Source organism: Sinocyclocheilus grahami, unplaced genomic scaffold (genome assembly GCF_001515645.1).
Source record: "Sinocyclocheilus grahami isolate Dianchi unplaced genomic scaffold, SAMN03320097.WGS_v1.1 scaffold487.1, whole genome shotgun sequence".
NCBI lineage: Eukaryota > Metazoa > Chordata > Actinopteri > Cypriniformes > Cyprinidae > Sinocyclocheilus > Sinocyclocheilus grahami.
The window spans coordinates 283,296-307,237 of record NW_015505666.1 but is presented as its reverse complement, the minus strand read 5'-3'; the positions used below and the strand labels follow the sequence as shown (position 1 = coordinate 307,237).

General features: G+C 36.2%; 1 protein-coding gene across 1 annotated transcript in view; it reads left to right on the top strand.

Moving 5' to 3' along the window:
- itpr2 (inositol 1,4,5-trisphosphate receptor, type 2) overlaps nucleotides 1-23,942 on the top strand; it is a 93,147-nt gene that overhangs the window by 12,020 nt on the left and 57,185 nt on the right. The window contains exons 3-35 of the mRNA XM_016236278.1: nucleotides 1,833-1,948; nucleotides 2,088-2,174; nucleotides 2,959-3,117; nucleotides 4,541-4,639; nucleotides 6,566-6,649; nucleotides 6,773-6,919; nucleotides 7,465-7,560; nucleotides 9,193-9,243; nucleotides 11,002-11,150; nucleotides 11,632-11,731; nucleotides 11,816-11,979; nucleotides 12,211-12,352; nucleotides 12,439-12,597; nucleotides 12,676-12,848; nucleotides 14,745-14,864; nucleotides 14,998-15,180; nucleotides 15,311-15,562; nucleotides 15,670-15,817; nucleotides 17,494-17,641; nucleotides 17,740-17,927; nucleotides 18,069-18,189; nucleotides 18,322-18,373; nucleotides 19,241-19,409; nucleotides 19,548-19,715; nucleotides 20,458-20,547; nucleotides 20,660-20,785; nucleotides 20,997-21,119; nucleotides 21,237-21,437; nucleotides 21,759-22,001; nucleotides 23,109-23,234; nucleotides 23,401-23,529; nucleotides 23,664-23,784; nucleotides 23,847-23,857. Coding sequence (XP_016091764.1) covers nucleotides 1,833-1,948; nucleotides 2,088-2,174; nucleotides 2,959-3,117; nucleotides 4,541-4,639; nucleotides 6,566-6,649; nucleotides 6,773-6,919; nucleotides 7,465-7,560; nucleotides 9,193-9,243; nucleotides 11,002-11,150; nucleotides 11,632-11,731; nucleotides 11,816-11,979; nucleotides 12,211-12,352; nucleotides 12,439-12,597; nucleotides 12,676-12,848; nucleotides 14,745-14,864; nucleotides 14,998-15,180; nucleotides 15,311-15,562; nucleotides 15,670-15,817; nucleotides 17,494-17,641; nucleotides 17,740-17,927; nucleotides 18,069-18,189; nucleotides 18,322-18,373; nucleotides 19,241-19,409; nucleotides 19,548-19,715; nucleotides 20,458-20,547; nucleotides 20,660-20,785; nucleotides 20,997-21,119; nucleotides 21,237-21,437; nucleotides 21,759-22,001; nucleotides 23,109-23,234; nucleotides 23,401-23,529; nucleotides 23,664-23,784; nucleotides 23,847-23,857 — 4,445 coding nt within the window. The remainder of the gene's footprint in view (nucleotides 1-1,832; nucleotides 1,949-2,087; nucleotides 2,175-2,958; nucleotides 3,118-4,540; nucleotides 4,640-6,565; nucleotides 6,650-6,772; nucleotides 6,920-7,464; nucleotides 7,561-9,192; nucleotides 9,244-11,001; nucleotides 11,151-11,631; nucleotides 11,732-11,815; nucleotides 11,980-12,210; nucleotides 12,353-12,438; nucleotides 12,598-12,675; nucleotides 12,849-14,744; nucleotides 14,865-14,997; nucleotides 15,181-15,310; nucleotides 15,563-15,669; nucleotides 15,818-17,493; nucleotides 17,642-17,739; nucleotides 17,928-18,068; nucleotides 18,190-18,321; nucleotides 18,374-19,240; nucleotides 19,410-19,547; nucleotides 19,716-20,457; nucleotides 20,548-20,659; nucleotides 20,786-20,996; nucleotides 21,120-21,236; nucleotides 21,438-21,758; nucleotides 22,002-23,108; nucleotides 23,235-23,400; nucleotides 23,530-23,663; nucleotides 23,785-23,846; nucleotides 23,858-23,942) is intronic.

The following is a 23,942-nucleotide window of genomic DNA, read 5'->3' as shown; positions in this document are numbered from 1 at the left end:
TAGGGCTGTCGCGATTCGTCGATTTTATTCGATTTTTAAAAATCCTCAACTTCATTTTGCTCGTGTCGACTAACCGGCAAAATACCGGAAGTGGCGCATTTCACAGACGAGAATGTATAAAACAATAATTAAGCATAATTGTGAATTCACAAACGCTACGATTTAATTAAATAATTATGCGATGCAGTTCTAATACAGTATATGCGCTTTAATTATTTACATGCGTGTAGATTAAGTACGTGCGTCACGCAGCGGCTCCCTTCACAGTAGTTCCACAGGAACTGTTATCATTTACATGTGTGGAGCATCTCAAACTCCATCTCTGCATGTTGTTGTGAGTTTGGGTTTATTATAACGTTAATCTGGGAACGCAACATGCGCCATTTCATCAGATTTGTAAGGTAAATCATTTATAAATTCACGCAAACACAGGAGAATACATCGCGGTTTCAAAATAAAAGCTCAAACCCTCACTTTATTAATATAATTTTATTATTAGTAGACTAGAACACGTGGATATGTTGTTATTCTTACACTATAATACTGAACTTTGATTTCAGTGATTTGGACTGAGATGGACACTTGCTTCTTGCATTTGTTGCACTTTTTTACTTTTGGATTTCATTTGGTTTAATGAAATATAGTTGAATAAAATATTCTTAAGTAAAATTGTTGAATTTTTTTTTTTTTTTGCGGGAAATTAATCGTCTAGATTAATCGACAAATTAGTCGATAGATTAATCAAAATAAAAATAGTTGTTAGTGGCATCCCTATCATCAAGGCTGTATTTATTTCTGTAATATGGTGAGAAATTTTTTTTTTTTTGCGGGAAATTAATCGTCTAGATTAATCGACATATTAGTCGATAGATTAATCAAAATAAAAATAGTTGTTAGTGGCAGCCCTAAAATAATAAAAATAAACAAAATTTTGCAGGTTCAATTTTGCGTTGTCTGTTGTCAATAGTTTAGCGATATATAAAGCACACAAGTCACTTTCAAACCAAGCATCTTTCTGTTGGTTAACGCGTCAAATCGCGTTTTGAAATCTGTGGGAAAATCTTTCACCATTATGTGAAATTCCCAATCACTTGGAATCCTTTGACTGGATGTAGCCTGCAAAAATTTGCTGAACTATAGTAAATGTCAATCTGAATGTCAGTAATTATGTACATAATTCCAAGTTAGAGATCTTATTCTGTATAAAATGTTCTTAAATCTTTTTTGAATCAGACATTTACACTGGAGTAGGAGACACATTTTAGTGGTTCCCTGAAGGTCTTTCTAAATGCACTATTTGCTCTATAATATATGTCCTTTGCTCAGTTAGCAAACAAACTCTGACTCTGTTGGATTTACTCAGTTGTCACTTTGCCAAAAGGGACATTTGAGGAGATCTATTTGAGATTGTCTTCTTCTATTTTGTTTGTGCACAGTACATTCACATCAAGGAGAAATCCTGGATCTATTTGGTTTGCAAGTAAAAATGACAGACTTGTGTTTGTCAGTGCTGTCCTTTTATTTGTCTCAAAGACACAGTCTGTCAAATGTTAAAATGTTACAGTCACTTCGATTCAGTAGTGACACTGAAACCAATTTACAATGCCTTTTATTTATATTATTATATATATTGTTATTATATGTATTGTTAATATATAATTAGAAATATGTATATGCACACATAAATAATATTATATAGAAATATTATTTATTATATTTTTTATATACTTTTATGAAACATTTTAGGGATGCACGATATATCGGCCACCATATCGGTATCGGCCGATAAATGCTAAGCACCTAATAGAATTGTTTTTCTTTTTGTTGTCTAGATTGTCTCTTCAAGGTGTGTCCTATGAACAGGTACTCTGCACAGAGACAGTTCTGGAAGGCGAAACAGGGGAAGCATGGGAACAACACACAGGGAGATCTCTTCAAGAAATTACAGGTGCCCTTAAAACACCGCATGCTCACAGTAGATATGCATCTTAGTTCTTTAACATCACTGATTATGCAATAGAATTCTACTACTAGGCATTTTGGGATTGCTAATTATAGTTTTCTGTCTTTTCTTCTACGTTTTGCAGCATGCAGCGGAACTGGAGCAGAAACAAAATGACACTGAGAACAAGAAATTGTTGGGAGAGGTTGTCAAATATAGTCGGGTTGTACAGGTACAGTCGAGCTTCCCTCTTCTTATCAACAAATGTTTGTTTTTTACACTTTTGGTTGGACATCAAGAACGTTCTGTTTGTTTTCACACTGTTGCCAAGGCTGCCAGTGCCCCGCTCAAGGACCAAAGAGGCGTTTGACAGCGTGGGTGATATACGGCTCTAGAACCGATAGAAAAAAATGCCTGTTTGATTGGTCACTTTAATCTAAGTGTTTCTATGGGCTTACACAAAAACCATGGTTGCCGACATTTTGCCAAACATATTTGACCCAACAGGCCTCTTCGTTTGAGTTTTGCAGTTGCCTTCAAGGCGACTGACTTGACTGAAATTCGTGTGTGTGTGTGTGGCCTTGTGTTTTACTTTCAAAGACAAGATTTGAAATTCTATATATGTCTAGCATCTGATAATAAACTGAAAGTTTCAGTTTAGTATCAGATTTTAGTCTCACAGAGCCAGACTTTTCACTTTTGAATTCTGACTTGTCCATATTTGCATCTTATTTTACTTATAATCATTCTAATATGCTGATTTGGTACTAAAGAAATGTGTAATATTAATATTTTTGTAGAAACGGTAATACATTTTTTGAGGATTATTTGATGAATAGAAATTTAAAAAGAACAGCATTAATTTGAAATAGATTTTTTTTGGTAATATAAAAATGTATTTACTGTCATTTTTGATGCATTGCTAAAAAAAGAAAAAATCCTATAGACCTCAAATTTTTGAATGATAATGTATGTGGTACAGTTTTTAATACAGTAAACTGTCCTTATATTTTCAGCTTCTCCATATTAAGAGTAATAAATACCTGACAGTGAATAAGCGTCTTCCGGCCCTGCTGGAGAAGAACGCCATGCGAGTGTCTCTGGACCCTTCAGGAAACGAGGGCTCCTGGTTCTACATCCAGCCTTTTTGGAAGCTACGCAGCGAAGGAGACAATGTAGGCTTCACTCCACTAACACAACAAACACTTCAGAAACAATCGCTGTGTTTAGGTTCTGACGTTTATTATGTTTTTCTTTTTTTTAAACATGCAGTGAAGAAATTACTGCATTATCATTTTAAAAAGCTAATCACCTCTCATCATTATATTAACATTTTGTTGTGTTAACTGGTCTCTCCTCTTGTTTTCATCTCAGCAACTGAATCGTGAAGGTATATAATATATTTGGCGCATGCAGTGTGTGTGTGTATATACACGGAGATGTATGCAGCATGCTAACATGCATGTGACATGCAACTCTAACTGCTTGTTACGGTCTTGATTCTTTTTCTTTCAAACCTGAACTATTAAAATATATCCAAATACAATCAGTTCTAGTATGCAAATAGTTTCCAGATCAGAATAGAATTATTAAATGGCATCCAAACAGGTTCAGATTCACTGTTGACATCAGTGGCTTGAGTTCTGAGTGAGATTGGTGTTATATTATGTATAGAGAAAGAGAATGATAAACACTTCACTCACATGTTCTTCACAAACTTTGCATTTACACTAGCTCTTTAAGCATGCAATGGATATTATATCTGTGTGTATAAACAAGTTCTCCGTAATTTTTCATTAGTATCTGCTATTTAACGACCCCATGAAATAGCTTGACAAGTGCAGTTTTCTTTCCCATGTGACAATATACTTTTCTTTCTTAATACCCCATGGCCTTTATTTTGTTGGTAACATTAGTATGTGAATACAGGAATAAAGTATGTATAAATCAAACTAGTTAATTCATAGTTTATAAATTGTAGTCTCTACATTGTTAATGCATTAATAGCTGATGTACAAATAGTTTGTTCTTCATTCATTTTCACTGTAATTTACACATTTTCATTGTTCAGTTAACTCAATTAAGTTATTTTTTTATCCTTCATATCCTAAACTTAACACTAGCTAAGATATTTGAAAAACATTATTTCAGTATTTTATGCTTTTTTTTTTTTTAAAGTGTGATTCTACCGTATGTGCATTTACATACACATCATGAAAACATGCAATATTGACATATTGACAGCATCTAAAATGTAAATAATTTACGAATGAACAACTTCATTGACCTACAAATGATTATTTAATCAATTATTATAAAATTAACGGAATTAAATTATTGGTTCTATTGAATTTGTGATCAATGGCATTGTTTTTATTCACTTAACACAGTTGACTCCTTTACTTAATATGTTAGCATAAGAAAGACATGCTTACAGACTTCATGGGGTCAAGTATAAATGTGTCTAAAACACCAGTTTCTAAACTCTGCATGTCACAGGATGTGATGTCATTTGGTTTATTTTACTGTTGAAAAAGAGAAACAACAGAAACCTCTGTGGTTGAATGCAGTGTTATATATATGTGTATGTGTTTGTAGGTGGTGGTTGGAGATAAAGTGGTTCTAATGCCTGTAAATGCAGGGCAGCCTCTCCACGCTAGCAACATCGAACTCCTGGATAACCGTGGCTGCAAAGAGGTCAGACACCAGCTGTGTTCTCTGCAGCACTGTTAATGAGATCACATGATGAGTCACAGCTTCTGATGCATTGTATTAGAAAATTAGAAAATTGATGTAATGTTATAAATCTTGAACAAGTCATGGAAATTTCTATAGGGATTTTCAAGTTTTGCTTCGTTTTGAAATATATAAGTCTAGATAATACATTCATGAAGACTAAAAAATGCTTTAAACTAGAGCCCGACAGATATATCATTTAGCCGATATTATCGGCCGATATGAGCCTGTCACCGATATATCAGAGAATATGCAAATATATCTCCGAAATGGCGTGACGGATCCACACCAAATTCGGGGGATCCCTTCAGCTCGAGGAACCCTCTCGAATGCGAATCGAGTGTACGTCTCGAGGCCCTCTTTCGAATGAGACCACCCCCGCGTCGATAGCCCCTGGGGTTCGGGAGTTATGGGCGGTTAAATTTGCGGTCCGGCGCTGACCGATCTAGCGATCCCGGGGGGCTACCGACGCGTGGAGGGTGGCGTTCGAGAGGGCTCCTCGAGCTGAAGGGATCGCCTGATCCGCCTGCGCGTTCGCGAGATATTGACACCAGCCAACACTTTCACTTCAGTAAGGAGGTGTTCAGGCAGCAGCATTCAAGCGTTGTCTTATTCGACCGTAAGTGCCCTGCGAAGTGGAATTCACATGATATTCCACCATGATTCCAGTTCCAAGGGAACGCACACGTTACATTCAAAGGGCATTAAAGTGCGCGATACGTGAATGTATATTTATTTACAGAGGTATATTATGTCACACTTCTCTAGTAAGTTTCGGCTGTGTGTGAAGACAGTAGCGCAAATCCGTGAATGAATGTTCCAAAGTGAAATAAACTTCAACGTAATTGAATTTAATTAAAGTTGAATAAACTTCAACTTTACTGTTCAGTGCACTGATGTCAGACTCATTTTGAATAAAGTTTTTTAAATTGTTAAATGCCCTGCCTCCATCATTACATATCTTTGTCACGTCATTATAAGTGTTTGATCACCACATTTGAGTGATCTAATAAATGCAAGATCACTTCCAGGCCATTTGATTTCATAACACAACAAATTACTATTTAAAAAGTATGATAATTAATAATGAGTTTAATTTTGACTTTAATCTTTAAAGAACCAGACCAGATAAACAGGATTTCAATCAATAACTATAAAAAAATGTTTTATTATATATATATATATATACTGTATTCTACATATAGTACCAGTCAAAATGTTTGGACACACGAATGGGAAAGTGTCCAAACTTTTGACTGGTACTGTACTATAAGATACACAAAGAATATCAGTCAATATATCGATATCTGCCTTTTTTTTTTTACTCCCAAGTATCGGTATCGGCCCCAAAAAACCCATATCGGTCGGGCTCTACTTTAAACTAGTGCTGTCAAACGATTAATCGCTATTAATCGCATCCAAAATACAAGTTTTTGTTTACATAATATGTGTGTGTACTGTGTATATTTATTATGTATATATAAATACACACACATGCATGTATATTTTAAAGAAAAATGTTACGTTTCTATATTAAATATATTTATATATATAATTTATATGAATATAAATATATACATGTAAATATTTTCAAAATATATGCTTATGTGTGTGTCTTTATATATACATAATAAATGTATATATAATCGTTTGACAGCACTACTTAAAAAAATTAAAAAAATCACCTGAATGTACTTTTAGAATATTTGCAATAACCTTAAATGTCTTAAAAATTCAAAATATATCGTATGAAAAGTAAAAGAAATGTTTGATTTGTGATATAATTGTTTTTTGAGTTAATAAAAAAACAGTTTTGAGAACTAAGTAGAAATGCCATGAAAAAGTAATGGAAATAAAGATGTGTGTTTTGTATTTCCGGTCTGTCAGGTTAACGCTTTGAACTGCAACACTAGTTGGAAGGTCACTCTTTTCATGAAATTCAGTGAATACAGAGATGACATATTAAAAGGGGTGAGTCTTATGTTGTGGTTTATTAGATATGTGGGGAGTGATGTATTGATTTAGGTTTGTTTTGTATTGAATGTGGTTTATAATATCTCTCTAATCATTTGTCTCACTCTCTGATTCACTCAGGGGGATGTGGTGAGGTTGTTTCATGCCGAGCAAGAAAAGTTTCTTACTTGTGATGAGTACAAAAAGCAACAGTATGTCTTCTTAAGAACCACTCTCCGCCAATCAGCAACCTCCGCCACCAGTTCAAAAGCACTATGGGAAGTGGAGGTACGTATGGTTTTCTTGTTCACAAACTTAAAGTTATCTATATGTATGTAGTGAAGTAAAATGTATCATAACATTTTATGGTTTATAAATGGGATACACACTACTGTTCAAAAGTTTGGGGTCAATGACACTTTTTATAATGTTTTTGAAAAATGTTGAGTTATTCCTTTGATGACAAAGCTGAATATTCAGCAGCCATTGCTCCAGTTTTCATTTCTTACTATCAATGTTGAAAACATTTGTGCAGCATAATATTTTTGTGAAAACTAAATTTTTTAGGATTCTTTAATAAATGAAAAGTTCAAAAGAACAGCCTTTATCTGAAATAAAAAATCTTCTGTAATATTATACATTTATTTACTGGCATTTTAATCAGTTTAACTTGTCCTGGCTAAGTACAAATATGAATTTCTTTAAAATAAAATACTTTATTTATCATACCTGGAACTTTTGAACAGGAGTATATGTTCTTACTCGGATGTTAGAACAATATCATGCTGTACAGAATTAATTTGGAGTCTCTCATCCTGTCCCGTGTGCTTCAGGTTGTCCACTATGACCCCTGCAGAGGAGGAGCCGGCCAGTGGAACAGCCTGTTTCGCTTCAAACACCTCGCCACAGGACACTACCTTGCGGCAGAGGTGTGCATTCCATGTCTACGTTGTTTAGTCCTTCCCAGAAACTCATCTGGTTTTACCCTTCTGCCTGTTTTACATAATTCAGTCATGGTTAAAGAGCTGTTTACTATATGGTTTGACATGTTGTGGTTTGTGTGAATGCCTGTGGTTTACATCTATTTGAATGCTGCACGCATGAAGCTTTTCCTAGAGCAGTAAACTCACTGGTGCGCCACTTGGGTGATTTAGCTGCATTTACTCAACTGACCCTGAAATCAATAACGCATTATCTGAATGCTGACATCAGAAAAATGTCACAATGTATTAGCAGTTCTCTCTGAGATCTCTATTGTTTCTTGTAGACAGCAAGGAGTTTAAGGAGATCTTAATATCAACTACTATATTTCTCATCAAACACTCCAAACACCAGATTATCTGAACTTTAATATTCCAAATAATTTTATGGACACTCTTCCCATTTCCAGGGTTCTCCGAAGTGGAAGTCGTCACAACAAATATAATTTTTACATTCCCATTTGCCCCAATAGCAAATGAAAAAAATCCACGATAGCGTTTCTACGACTTTCCAAAAGAGGAAAAAAATGAAGAGATTTATTATGTTGCACAGAAGAGAGAAAGAAGTCAGATTTGCCGTCACTTCCTCAGCCATTGTTTTAGAAACACTCAAGCAGCAGTGTTAACCCGTTTTCTGTAATTTAATGCTAAGGTAAGAAAACTCAAAGTATAGGGTTATAAATGTACAGTAATAAAAAAAAAAGAAAAAGCTTTGCTAAATTTGCGACGTTAATAACTGTGGAGATGTCATCACAGACTGTGAAAAGGGTCCAGAGCTCTGTACTTCTACTTGAATGTTTTTTTTCAATTATTATTTCTGTTAAGGAATTTTGGAGAAACATCGGAGACAAAATGAATACTTAAACTTTTTAACAGTAGTGTTTACCACATTAAATTGATCGAAAGTGACAGTACTTTTACAATGTTACAAATAATTTGTAATCTTAAAATGCATCAAAGTTTTGACAAAAATATTAATAGCCCAACTGCTTTATTAAAATCATTAGTAATAAGAAATGTTTCTTGAACACCAATCTGCATTAAAATGATGTGATGCTGAAATCTGGAGTAATGGCTGTCGAAAATTCTGCTTTACCTTTAAAGGAATAGATTTTGTTTTAAGGTATACAAAAATAAAAAATGGTAATTTTTTATTTATAATAATATTTTATAATATTGCTTTTTTTTTTTACTGTATTCCTGATCAAATAAATGCCCCTTTTTATTTTTTTTTCCCAAAACATTAAAAAAAAAACCTTACCAATCCCAAATTTTAGAATTGTAGAGTACACTTAACTTTTATAGTCAAGTCTTCTAAACTATAAAAGATCAACCTCTGAAAATTTTCTTTTGGAGAGGTTTATCATTTATTTTTTACACTTTTAAAAGTGCAGAAGATGGGCTGCAGGTGGCAGCCTTCTCAATGTTATTGTCACAGTGGTGTAGAATCCGTCACAGCCATCCACTGTGCACAACGCAGACAGAGGGGTTATTGTCCAAGATAAAAATGATGAAACAACCCCCCTTTGTATCTGTGTGTATTCCATAAGGCCTTCATGAACACTTCTGCTTCTGTTTCAGGTGAATCCTGATTTCAAAGATCGTACCGACAGTATCAGCACCAAAAACGAGGTAAGTCAGACCCCACTTGGATGCCAACCTTTTTGAGTCATAACTAGTCTTGCAGAATTCCACAGAAATATCTGCAGAGTTCCACAGAAGATCCTTTTCCCATTCTTCAGAATACACACATTTTTTTTTTAAGTTTGCAGACTCTATCTTTGAAGTATTAATCACATTTGCTGATTGTGTTGAACTGTATTTGAAGTTTTGTGTCTGACTCTCTGCTGAAGTAAACCGAACCCGTGTTGTCTCGTCTATACAGCATTGCGGCTCAGCCCAACTCTCCTGCACAACTTCTCTATTACGTAATCTGCTTCTCTCCCCTCCTTCACGCTGCAACAGACAGACTCGCACAGCTCCCGTCCTCCTACTCTCCGGAATTTTTTTTCTCTTCCGCCTGTATCTCTCACTGCACCTTTCCGCTGTATTAGCATTCTGCTTCAGCAGCCTTGCAGACAAACGCACTCGCAGAGGGGGCTCCTTACATAATGTCTGAATCTGGGGGTGCCCCGTGAGAGTCTGGCAGACGTGCTGTCTGCTTCAGTGGAGGAGTGAGTCAGAGGAGCTGCAGAGAGTCAGAGCAGAGGAGAATTTATAATGCTGCTCTCCAAATAGCCCTCCATCAAAAAGCTCCGGTGAAAACAGTCTGTGCTACAGATGCAGTCCTGCATAATATCCTCACTGTAGATAACCTCTGGGTTTTTCTCAGAATTTTTTTGCAAGATCTATTTGAGCTGTGGCCATTGTAGGAATTGCAGGTTCAATGCTGTCGATTAACAGTTGTCAGTTTTTAAAAAATGAGCAAAGATGTGTTTACAGTAGCACACTAACATTGGAACTGAATAAATGTTAAAACACACTCTATTATGGAAATGGAGACACAAGACATAAACATTGCAAGTTTCAACATGAGATTAGTCAAATGGCTTGCAATTGTGTCTTGTCATATGCAACCTTCGAATCCTGTTATGACCTTGTAATGCCAGCAAACAGCTTTAACAAAAATAAGCGTTGCATATTTCTTCTTTTAAATGCTTTGCCCCATAGACTTCCATAGGAATTGCATTACTATAAATAGGTTATTTTATTTTATTTTTTATATTTAATTAGATTTTATTATTCAGCAGGGCAGTTTTTGTTATTTTACTGTTATTGAGATACTATTGTAGTTTTTATTCGTTGTTTAAATGAGTTTTTATGTTTTCCATTTTCCTTTTAATTAATTCCATTTAGTCCATTTAATGTTTTGTTTGGCGTTTCTATATTTTTTGTTTTTTAATGTTTATATTGTTTAATTAATTTTTGTTTCAGTTATTTTAGTACATCAATGAAAATGAGAAACGTTTCCTTAGCAACTGGCTTAAATATAATACATTTATTATTTTTCATATTTTAGTAGCATTAATGTTGATTTTATTTCAAATAAAAAAACAATATTTTTTAAGGTTTTAATCTTAATTTTAGTTAACAATAATAACCCTGGTTTGAGGTACTTTCACCATGAATATTTTTCATGTAAAAATAAAAGAAATCTCTGTAGAATAGAAAAATGCAGGAAAAAATTTATAATACAGTATATGAGAATATACTGTATATGAGAATACAGTATAAGAATAAAAATTACATAGTAACCCATAATCACAAGTAAGTATATTTAAAACCAGTAATAATGGTACAGTACATGCAGACTCAGTGTTACTTGCATTGTCATATGTGGGTTTTTATACACCAATGTGACCTTCCCCTGTCTCCTTGTGCAAACCTCAGACCAACACAGACACTTTGTACTCTAAAAAGAAGTGGCAGGCTGACAAGATCCCCTACACCCTTGTTGCAGTGCCCCATGGCAATGACATTGCCTCTCTTTTTGAACTGGATGCCACCACCTTACAGCGGGCAGACTGCCTAGTTCCCAGGTTTGTTCCTGTACACTAAAATGACTTTTAATCATGAAAACTATGAGATTAGAATGAAAAACACTTAAATTTAGATGTGCATTTATTTGTTTAACAAACCCTTTTATCCGAAATGTGGAATGGGACAAGCAATCTACCCTAAAGAGACAAGCTCTAAATAAGCTTCAAAATTGGCTAGAAGTGCAAGCTAAGAGATGTAGGTGTTAAAAAGCAGCAGTAAGGGTTTGAAAGGGAGTAATGATTGTAGAAAAAGTGCTCCCAATGAATTCAAGTGCTCACAAAGCCTTTTTAGAGCAACCATTTAGATTTTAAAATATACTTGTGAAACCATTTATCCAGATTCGTTTTTATTCAAGTCCCCATTAAGTGCTGTCGATATGCCAAATGTACAGTTGGGTATTTCCTGTAGCCGAAAAATCAGTATAATGCTAACAACTCCAAGGTCATGGGTTTGATTCCTTGAAAATATGTCCTTTTTTAGGAATTCCTATGTGAGACTCAGGAACTTGTGCACAAACACTTGGGTGACCAGTACTAACATTCCCATTGATGTTGAGGAGGAACGACCCGTTATGCTCAAGGTTGTTTATTTCCTTTATTTTTATTTGAAGAAAAATTAGTCTCGTCAATGAAAGCTTGTGTAATTTCTCTGTTTATTTGAACAGATCGGCACCTGCCGCATGAAGGAGGACAAGGAGGCGTTCTCCATTAATTCTGTCCCCCTGTCAGAAGTCAGGGATTTGGATTTTGCCAATGATGCCAACAAGGTCTTGGAGATGTTTGTGCGTATTTTGGGGATCAGCAATTTCGCTGTAGCAAATGAACGCAGGTATACGTCACACTTACCTGAAGGCCTTTGAATGTGTTAAGGTGTGGTCACAATGGGGTCACAAACCTTTTTTTTGCACACTAGCATTGTCCATTGTCAATAGCATAGAAATGTATGAAGCACAGCTCACACAGAAGTCACTTTCAAGCCAAGGAAGTAAAATGAGATCACTGATCACAGTGCATTTATATTTTTACGTTTTACGTTATGCATTTATGTTTTTATGTTTAGGTTTACTATTAAGCTTTTGGAGGATTTGATCTTCTTTGTGTGCGATGTGCCGAACAACGGACAGGACGTGCTGTCTGTGGTCATCTCAAACCCCAACAGAGAGAGGCAGAAACTCATGAGAGAGCAGAACATCCTGGCACAGGTTTGCTCGAACAGTAATCTCAAGTTGATTCTTAAAGAATCGTAGATTGCACTGCAAATTTCCGACTGTAATTTTTATGTTTGCAGATCTTTGGAATTCTTAAAGCCCCATTTTCTGAGGTTAAAGACTCGTCCATGCCGAAGCTGGAAGATATGGGGGAGCAGCGCAATGCTCCATTTAAGTACATGCTACAACTGTGTTACAGAATTCTGCGCCATTCCCAACAAGATTACCGCAAGAATCAGGTAAGGAACATCTTCAGTTATCAGTTTGAATTATTAGGGTTGTCCAGTAGACTAATATACGTGTCTTCTTTCTCACAGGAGTACATAGCCAAGAATTTTTCCATCATGCAGGCTCAAATCGGCTATGAGATCCTGGCCGAAGATACAATCACTGCTCTCCTGCACAACAACCGCAAACTGTTAGAGAAACACATCACTGCACGTGAGATTGAGACCTTTGTCAAACTTCTGCGCAGGAACCGAGAGCCCAGGTCTGACCCAGAGATTTAGACATCCACTCAAATGTTTGGCACTAACCAGTACCGGCAGAAAATGCTAAATGAGCTGATGAAATCTTTAAGGAAAACGAATGGATTCTCTGTAATTTGGGACCAATGTATTGGGATCAAATAAGAGCTCTTTAAAGGGGTCATTTGATGTTGCTAAAAAGAACATTATTTGGTGTATTTGGTGTAATGAAATGTGTTTATGCGGTTTGAGGGTTAAAAAAACACATTATTAATATTTTCCACATACTGTACATTATTGTTTCTCCTTTATGCCCCGCCTTTCTGAAATGTGTCGATTTTTACAAAGCTCATCGGTCTGAAAAGCAAGGTGTGCTGTGATTGGCCGATTACCTCAAGCGTGTGACGGAAATGTTACACCCCTACCATATTGTGATGATGCCCTGTCCGGCCGGGGTGATGATTCAAAAACATGAAAACCCATTATAAACGAGGCATTCGTTGCATCCAGTGGGGACATAATTATTGCGCTGCATTTGTGATCGGAGAAATGACAAACAACAGGCCCTACTCTACAGTGCCCAAAAAACTTGCTTTAAATATAAAAAAAACGTACTTACAATCTGTGAGTCAGAACAGCCGGCATTGTAGTCTACTCTACCAGGATCAGGAAACGGTCCTCCATAAAATGTGCTGCACACATCTGAATATTTTGGTTGAAGTGTTCTGGAACAGTGTTGTAAATACAACTTAACCACTGATTTCTAGTCGTGTCCATTTTTGGAAAGCCAAACAAAGTTTTGCTTTCACAACGAAACACAGTGTCACACACGGCGGCCTAGAGTGAGCAGCGGCGGCCTAGAGTGAGCAGATGCCGGGGGCTAGAGTGAGCACAGGCGGCGGGCTTGAGAACGGCGCGGCCGGCGGATTCGACAAAGGAGGCTTGCGGCAACCACATGTGACAACCCCGGGCTGGACTCCGCTTCGTCCCTGGGGGAAGCCGATCCGGCAATCCACAGAACGGCGCGGCCGGCGGATTCGACAAAGGAGGCTTGCGGCAACCACATGTGACAACCCCGGGCTGGACTCCGCTTCGTCCATGGTGAAAGCCGATCCGGCAATCCACAGCGCAAACAAAGGCCAAACAAAGTAGTTTCGCTTTCACAACGAAACACACAGCGCCTTCACGACATGGCGGCCGCAACAATACTACAGCGAGAATAAAAGTTACGCCTTCTTTCTTTGGGTGAACATTTGCAAATCTTCCGAGATAGTGACGTATACATGTGGGGGCGTGTTAGAACGAGACATTTAGGTAGGTGTGGCTGACTCTTAACTTTTATAAAAAATATTTATTTGGATTTGAGACTTTAGTCTTTGAAACTTTACAGATCTTATTTATGCACCAAGAGCTTGTAACACTCCAAAGAGAAAGGAAAAATTTAAATCACATCATATGACCCCTTTAAGACATGTACTGTAATATTCTGCTGGATAAACAAAAATGTATTATATTTTTTTCCAAGTAGGATTTTATTTTTATAATAAGACTCTTATTTGTCCCATTAGTATCATTTAGATTCCAAATTAGTTATATTATGAAATATAAAAAAAATTTATTTTATGTTTTATAATATAATTCATTCCTGTGATGGCTGAGCAGCTGTTACTTCAGACTTCAGTATCACGTAATCCATCAGAAATAATTCAAATATGCTGATTTAATGCCCTAGAAACTTTTTTTTATATTATCAGTGTTAAAACAGTTGTGCTGCTTGATATATATATATATATATAATTATTATTTTTATTTTTTTTTGAAACAGTGATATATTTTTCTTAAGATTCTGTGATGAATAGAAAACTAAAAGAATTATATATTTTATATATAAATATATTTTATTGTGCATTTTTCCCCAGGTTTCTGGATTATTTGTCTGACCTGTGCGTCTCCAACAAAACAGCCATTCCTGTCACTCAGGAACTGATTTGCAAATTCATGCTGAACCCCACCAACGCAGACATCCTCATCCAGACCAAGTGAGATCCTGGGATTAGCTAGATCGGGCTCTTGGACAATGACAATGATGAAGAAACTCTAATAACTCTAATAGTGTCTAATAGGTCGTTTTGTATTATATTAAGATATATGACTGGGTTTATGTTTCCGTAGACTGATCCCACACACAGAGACCTCTCTAGAGTCATCTTTAATCCAGGAGGATGGTGATGATGAAGAGGTATGGCTATACTGGATTGATAACCACAAAGAGCCTCATGGCAAGTCCATCCGCCATCTGGCTCAGGATGCCAAGGATGGACAAAAATTAGACGTTGACATCATCACCTACTACAGGTTAGAGTTCAATCACATATTTGAAAGATAGAGTATTTAATTTCATTTGTTTATTTATTGTTTTATCTTCTAAGCAGGATCTTTTATTATTCTTAAATTGGAGTACATATGAATGTCTATCCATTCTCAGGTGTCAGCTCAATCTTTTTGCTAAAATGTGCCTGGATCGGCAGTATCTGGCCATCAATCAGATTTCCAATCAGCTGCCAGTAGATCTAATCCTCCGCTGCATGTTTGATGACTGCCTGCCTTACAACCTGCGTGCCTCATTTTGTCGTCTAATGCTACACATGCATGTGGACCGCGACCCGCAGGAGGCCGTGGTTCCTGTTCGCTATGCGCGCCTCTGGACTGAGATACCCTCCAAGATCTCTGTCAATGAGTAAGATGGAAACTGTCTTTGCCTCTGGTGCTTCTACCATTATGTGGCTTTATTTACAAGACTGCTTTGTGTTGTTCAGCTTATCTGACTGTAAAATTGGTGAACAGGTATGACTATGAGTTCAGAGACACATCCAGAGAGGACATGAAGAGAAAGTTTGCCCCTACTATGCATTTTGTGGATGAATATCTCAAAGATGTGGTCAGTCAGCCTGATCCCTTTGGAGACAGAGAGAAGAATGAATTGACCCTTGAGGTGAGATGATGTTTGGTTCCGTCAATGGTTCTCACATGTGCAATTTTCCATCAGTGTGGACAGAACACCATAAATACTCTGAAATGACATTGTTTCCTGCGCTACTATTCAGCCAACACCAAATCTACAGTGCGAAACATACAGCCTGACTTGGGGTGCATTTCCCAAAAGCATTGTTAGCTAATTATGGTAGTAAGTTCCATTGAACTCTGTTGGTAGCGACGGAACTTGCAACCATAGTTGCTTTTGGGAAACGCACCCCAGGGTAGTCAATTCCAAAACAAATGACTCTTATAAGCTTTTTTCTTAGTGGTTTAGATTTATTCATATAGCAAGATCAGTGTAGTCAATGAATCACTCTAAAGAGTTGATTCTTTAAAGTGAATCAAAACCATACAAGCACGAACAGTGTAGTCCAAATCTCGGACTGATGACTTTTATAGGCTTTTTTTTAATGATGCAGATTTGTTCATATAGCATGACTAGTCTAGTCAGTGCTGGTCACTCACTATAGTTGTGAGTTGGTTCTTTTTAGTAAATTAAAATTACTGCATGGCCAGTGGAGTCTAATTCTCAAATGACTGATGTTAAAGAGCTGTTTTTTAGTAAATCAAATGTATCCTTACAGCGCAAACGGTGTAGTCCAGTTCCTGAACTAATTTCTCTTATAAGCTGCTTTTTTTTGTGAATCAAATCCATTAATACAGTTTGACTACTAGTGTAGTCACTGATTCCTGAACAAAGGAATAGGCTCCATTTAGTGAATCAAAAACACAGCACAACCAGTGTAGTCTGACTACCAAATGAATTTGATCATTCAAATCTATGAATATATATGCAGCACAAATGGTCCAACTGATTCTCAAACAAATTAGTTGGTTCTTTGTAGAAAATCAGAGTCATACAGTGCAAACAGTGTAGTTCAGTTCTCCATTCTATGATTCTTAGAGTATAAGCTGTTTTTTAGTGAATCGAAATCCATCCATACAACATGACTGCTGTACTTCCTTTGAATCCTGAACGAATGGTTCTGTTTAGTAAATCAAAAACATACAGAACAACCAGTGTAGTCCGATTACCAAATGAATGACCCTTATGAACTGTTTTTTTTTATTAAATCAAATTGCAAACAGTGTAGTCCAACCAATTACTGAGTGAGTGAATCTAAAGATTTGGTTCTATTTAGTGAATCAAAAACACAGCACAACAAGTGTGGTCTGGTTCCCACACCATAAAATGTATTGTATTGAATCAAATTCATCCATACAGCCTGACTGGTATAGTTCAATCGACTCTATTAGTGAATAAAAAATACAGCACATCCAGTGTAGTTGGATTCCAAAAGGGTGTACTGTACTTTATTAGGCATTATTTTTAAGTTAAACTGATTCCCGAACAATTTAATTGGTTCTTTGTAGTGCACCAAAAACATAAAGCGCAAAGAGTGTAGTCCTTATGAGTCAGTTCACATGGAACTTATGTTGTACTTCATGCTCGTGTGTCTGTGTGTTTTGTATTTGTGTGCCAGGTTTGATATTTTTCTTGAGTGTATTATGAGACGTGTCCAGAGGACAGAGCAGAGCAGATTGGCTGCATTAGCTCTACCAGAATACTAATGATTCAGTTTCTAACACTTTGAATTTTAATGGATTTTCGTCTGTCTGTCGCTCTAACAGGTGGTGCACCTGGCACGTAACCTGGTCTACTTTGGCTTCTACAGTTTTAATGAGCTGCTGTGCCTCACACGCACCCTGCTGGCCATCCTGGACATTGTCCAACCCACTTCCACATTTATGTTCAAACTCAACAAGAGCCCTGAGGGAGGTGAGACCCCATTTTAAAGCTGTCTTCAGTGTTTGTTTTGCAAGATAATAGCTGCTTGTCCTTGAGGCGGTGTAACACTTCAGGCTGTGTTTGTGTAGGTAATAATGTCATGCGTACCATCCACGGTGTGGGTGAGATGGTGACTCAGATGGTTCTGAGCAGAGGCTTGATGATGCCCCACTGTCTCCCTGATGCTCAGCCAATCCACGGAAAGCAAATCTGTCTCCCTGACAACGAGAACGTCATGGTGATGGACACCAAGCTCAGGATTATTGAGATTCTGCAGGTGATGCCCTTGTAGACTGTTGCATTTCAATGAACTAAATTGATCAGTTATACAACACAAACTCAAGTTTATGTCGAAGAAAGTTTTGGAGGTTCTGTTAAATGTTGGCATCCTTTTTCATTTCATCTTTTCTATTTATAGTTCATTCTGAATGTGCGTCTTGATTACCGCATCACCTATCTGCTGTCTATCTATAAAAAAGAGTTTGGTGACCAGACTTTGGACACTTCTGCTTCAGTGGCAGAAGTTCCTGTCATGGCTGGTGAGAGTTTCATGACATATACAGTCATATAAATTAATTTCCAACCACACCATGCAGTTGATTAGTTTATTTTTGGTTTCAAGGGTATGCATTTGTGTGTGTATGTTTTAATATTACTGTGGTATGTTCCAGAGCCAAACATTGAGGAGATTGCGGAGAAAGCAGAGAATATGTTTTCAGGGAGGTGAGGGAATGATTTCTTGCAATGTGTTTGTTTTTTTCTGTTTGGTGTATAAAATACAATTTAATTGTGATACCTGAATCACTATTAGCACCGATACTGCCTTTTTTTAAAAGGATTGAAAATAAGTCAGACCGCGATACAGTAATACTGTGAGATATTGTTCAAATTTGGAATAATTGTTTTAATATATTTTAATATGGGATTTATTCATATGATAGCAAAGCTGAATTTTCAGCAGTCATTAGATTACTTAGATTCTTCAGATATTCCTTCAAAAATTCAATGTTGATTTTGTGATCAATAAACATGTCTTATTATTATTAATGTTAAAAACAGTTGTGCTGCGTAATATTTTTTATGGAAATTGCCTTTTTCAGGATTTGATTAATAGAATGTTCAAAAGAACAGCATTTATTTGAAATTGTATTGTAACAATTTGTTAAAAGTTGTTTCACCTTTGATCAATTTAATGCATTCTTGCTTAATAAAAGTTTTTTTTTCTTTTAAGCAAACCAAAAATATTACTAACCTTAAATTTTGATCGGTAGTGTAAATAAACTTTTTTCCCCCATTTTTAAAAATGATCACAAGTTAAAAATTTGAAGAGGCATTTTTTATGTTTTGTGGATTTTTTTTTCTGACAATAAAAAGAAGCAGTGTGCTGTGTGATTGAATGAATTAAAAACAACAATATGAACAAACATGCCCAAGATATCATTACACGATAAACTCTCTACTAGATAACATTTCTGTAATTTTGCCTTTTTTTTTTTTTTTTGCTGCTTTGTCTTTAGGACTTCTATGTAAACACTTGATTTTTGGATTGGCTTCATTACTGATTCAGATCTTGTGTTGTTGTGTTCACAGTGCTAAGGAGAGGAACTCGGTAGACCTCGATGATGAAGGCGGTCAGACGTTTCTGCGGGTGCTTATTCACCTCATCATGCAGGACTACCCTCCGCTGGTTTCCGGCTCTCTTCAGCTCATCTTCAAACACTTTAGCCAGAGAGCCGAAGTTCTGCAGGCCTTCAAACAGGTCTTACTCTCACTCATACTCATAGTTCTTCTTATCTTCTTATCAGTGTATGGAGACTAGCACAGGTTTTAAATATTCTGTTTTAATGGAAGAACCAAATGTTCTAATGGCCAGTTAACGGTGGTGTTTGTTTTGCAGGTCCAGCTGCTGGTTTCTGAGGAGGATGTGGAGAATTATAAGAAGATTAAGGCAAGTCTGGACCAGCTGCGGCTGACAGTGGAGAAGTCTGAGCTCTGGGTTGAGAAGAGTGGAGGTTACAGCAGTGAAGACATTGCTGAGAATCAAAACAAAGAGCAGAATTTGGAGGTGCGCACCTACTGGAGAAACACTGCAAGCATATTGCTAAATTGTAGTGCAGCAGATTTGCTTCCTCTCTGCAGTGCATTGCGAATACAGCAAAGAGAATACATTTGCCATCTTATTTTGTAAGACTTTGATACAGCAGTTAATGTTTGATGTGAATTAATTTTGTGACCCTCATAAGATTAGTTCACTAATAATTTTGTCCTAATAATTAGAGATTGACCAACATTATATTTAATAAATTATGATAAACTCATAATACTGATATTAGTAATAAAATAATCATAATGCACATTAAGTTTTATCCTTGTAGTTTAGTTATCATTTTTAATAATTTTTTGCTATTGTTGTCAAAAAGCAAAAATGTCATTAATTGAAATGAAGCTGAAAATAAACTATAAATACTGTATATAAACAACTTTTAAAAAACCTTAAACTTATTTTAATTCAATTAGTTGCAAAGGCAAAACTTTTAATATTCATTCAAGTTTAATTACTAAACTACTAAAAATAAAAAACTAACTATGACAAAAGCACATAATAAATAAAAAATTATGAAATTATGAATGCTTAAATCCAATTTAAATTGAAAAACAAAAATTTAAAAATAAAAGCTTATTCAAAACATTATATATAATATAATAGTAATATATAAATAATTCAATAATAAAATAAAAGAGTTAAATGGATATCTTTTATGAGACACTAAATTTCTTGATTTCACACCTTAATTTCTGGTATATAGGAAGCAGGTATCTTGAGTCCAGTGCAGGATGGGAACAGTAAACCTCAAATTGACAGCAACAAAGCCAACAACTACAAAATCGTCAAAGAGGTGGGAACTTTTTCATACAGTGTTCCTCAGCTCCAGTGATGAAAAATTTTCGAGACTGAAGAATTCGAAAATACTTTAAAACTTCAAACTTGTGACTTTGTTTCTGATGTAGATCCTGCTGAGTCTCAGTAAACTCTGCTCTCCTGGTAAGAAGATTCGTGTGCAGCAGCAGAGGCTGTTGAAGAACATGGGAGCTCACACTGTGGTGCTAGACCTCCTCCAGATCCCATATGAGAAGGTGAGTGGACGTTCCTTCAGTGCATAAATGATCAGTTCAGTATTTTATAGATTCCACAACCAGACATTAGCGAATGTTGTTCATTAATTCAGAAGTGGTTTAACCATTATATATCGTAACATTATGATATGCTACTGTAAAATAAATCTAGACCTGGAGATTGTCATATTGAGATCCTTATGCTGCCAAACACTTGCTGCTCTGTCTTCAGGGGGACGAAAAGATGGACGAGATCATGTCTCTAGCCCACACTTTCCTTCAGTACTTCTGCAGAGATAATCCTCAGAACCAGGCGCTGCTGCACAAACACCTCAACCTCTTCCTCACCCCTGGGGTGCGTGTCACCACTGAGCTGATTTCAGCTGAGGACGCATTACACGTCCTTTCTATTAATAGATTATTTGGTGTTAAAAGGGAATATTTCATTTGATTCTCTCTTTGCTTCTCTCAGCTTCTGGAGGCAAAAACCATGTGCTACATCTTCAGGAACAACTACCACCTGTGCAATGAGATCAGCGACCGCGTGGTGCATCACTTCGTGCACTGCATTGAGACCCACGGCCGTCACGTGCAGTACCTGCGCTTCCTCCAAACCATTGTGAAAGCCGATGGCAAATACGTGAAGGAATGCCAATGCAAAGTCATGAATGAGGTGAGAAGGACTTTGAATTTAATGTGTGATGGAGATATGTACATGTGTATCATGTTTATAATACTCAGAATATTAAAATAATTTTTTTGCACATTTATTATTAATTATAATTAATAATATATTTTGAAAATAATTGTATTTTTATATCTGTTGTTTTATTTTTGTATAATTTTATGATGCTTATCAGTAATTCTGAAAACATTTTAATACTCATTTTTGTATCACTCTCCACTAATTGTCAATATAGACTTCCCTTCACATAAAAGTGAATTTATGTGTTTGTAGAGCTAAATCAGACATTGTGTTTGTTTTGGGCCGTAGCTGGTGAACGGAGGAGAAGACGTGTTGGTTTTCTACAATGACCGTGCCTCTTTCCCGGTGCTGCAAAATATGATGTCGTCTCCGCGGGAGGAGAATGATGCTCTAGCGTACCACATCACCCTAGTGGAGCTGCTGGCAGCATGCACCGAGGGCAAGAACGTTGATACAGAGCTCAAGTGCAACTCACTTCTGCCGCTTGATGACATTGTCAAAGTGGTCACGTACGACGGCTGCATTCCAGAGGTGATGGAACATTAACCCTACCTGAATGTTCTCTTGAAAAGCTCACCATGGCATATTTGAAAAGTGCTAGAGCTTAGAGTTGATTATGTTGTAATGGTGCTTTTATAATTTATCTAATGACATTAGTCTAATAATGGAGAACAAAATGTTTGCTCATGTACTATTACTGTACATCACAAGTTAAAACTCTCAAGAACATGCACAGTATTGATCCTTACAAAAAATAGATGTTGAAAAAACAGATGGAAATACCATAGTGCTTTGAGATACAGTGGACAAAATGCACTACTATTCAAAAATTTGGGGTCAGTAATTTTTTTAATAAATTAATGCCTTTGTTCAGTTAGGATGCATTAAATTGGTCATAATTGACAGTAAAGACATTAAGAATATAACAAAAGATTTCTATCTCAAATTAATTATTTTCTTTTTGAATTTTCTTTTCTATTCATCAAAGAATCCTGAAAAAATGTATTACAGTTCACACAAATTATCAACCATTTTTAACATTGATGATAATAAGGAATGTTTCTTGAGCACCAAATCAGCATATTCGAATGATTTCTGAATGTGACATTAAAGAAAATCTTAATTTTAAAATATATAAGTAGAAAACAGTTATTGGCGTTATTGTTATTGTCATTTTTATCGTTTCACAATATTACTGTTTTTATTATATTTTTTTATCCAAAAATGCAGCTTTGGTGAGAATAAGAGACCTCTTTTAAAAACATAAAAAATAATGTTCAGATGCCAAACTTTTGAATATTAGTGAATATATATTTTTGGCCACACATTTAAAACGTTTGAATGTCAATGCATGAGATAAAATAACATACCAATACAATAATTTTCAAAAATTAGGTTTGAAAAAAAAATTATAATAATAATTGAAAATTTTAAATAAATATATATATATTTTTTTTTAAAGTTGGCTTAAATGTCCAAATACCTTTTTACGGCCACAGTATACCATGGTATGAAATGTTTACCAAAAAAAAAAAGACTTGGTAGTGCCATGTCCAAAAAATGCAATTAAAACTGAAGGCTTTTTTTGTAAGTGATATTAGCGAGACTTTTTGAGTGTGGTTTTTACATCTTTTGCAGGTAAAAATTGCATATGTAAATTTCGTGAACCATTGCTATGTGGACACTGAGGTGGAGATGAAGGAGATCTACACCAGCAATCACATTTGGAAACTCTTTGAAAATTTCCTTGTAGACATGGCAAGGGTGAGTTAACTGACGCCAACTAACTCTTTCTCTCTCTCTGTTTCCCTCCCTCGCAATTTGTGAGGCGTAATATACAGGCTTAAAGAGCTGTTTAGATCATCTGTGACTGATTTGTGCTTGATATGTGGGTGCTAAGCATCCTGAACTGATGATGATGTTGTTGTAGGTGTCTAACGGCCCCACAGACAGGAAGCATGCTGATACATGCCTCGAAAAATACGTCACTGATACCATCATGGCCATCGTCAAGGGCTTCTTTGGCTCGCAGTTCTCTGTCAGCAACTCGAACCTGCAGGTAGAGTGAGAAAGTTCAATCCACCAGTTCCTCACCTCATCTCATCTCAGTCTGATGTGAAGAGGAGACTTATTTCTCTCCCTATGCTCTATGAATCAGTCATATTAATGTTGCTTTGCTAATCTCTTCGTCAGGCCCATCAAGCAACTTTCATTAAACTGCTGCAGTCAGCCTGCAGACTCTACAACTGCACCTGGCTCAACTCCCTGCAGAAGACTAACATTGAGGGTTGCATCAAAACCCTTGCTGACGTGGGTAAGTTTCACATCTAGCAGTGATGAGTCTTAACCAAAATATAATGCCTCCATGTGACAGAGGGTTTTGGTTTGTGGATTAAATTCTTTTTTTAATGAATGGTCATATATAGCTTCACCATGACTAAAAAATGCTTCCAGCTAATTATTCGATGCTGA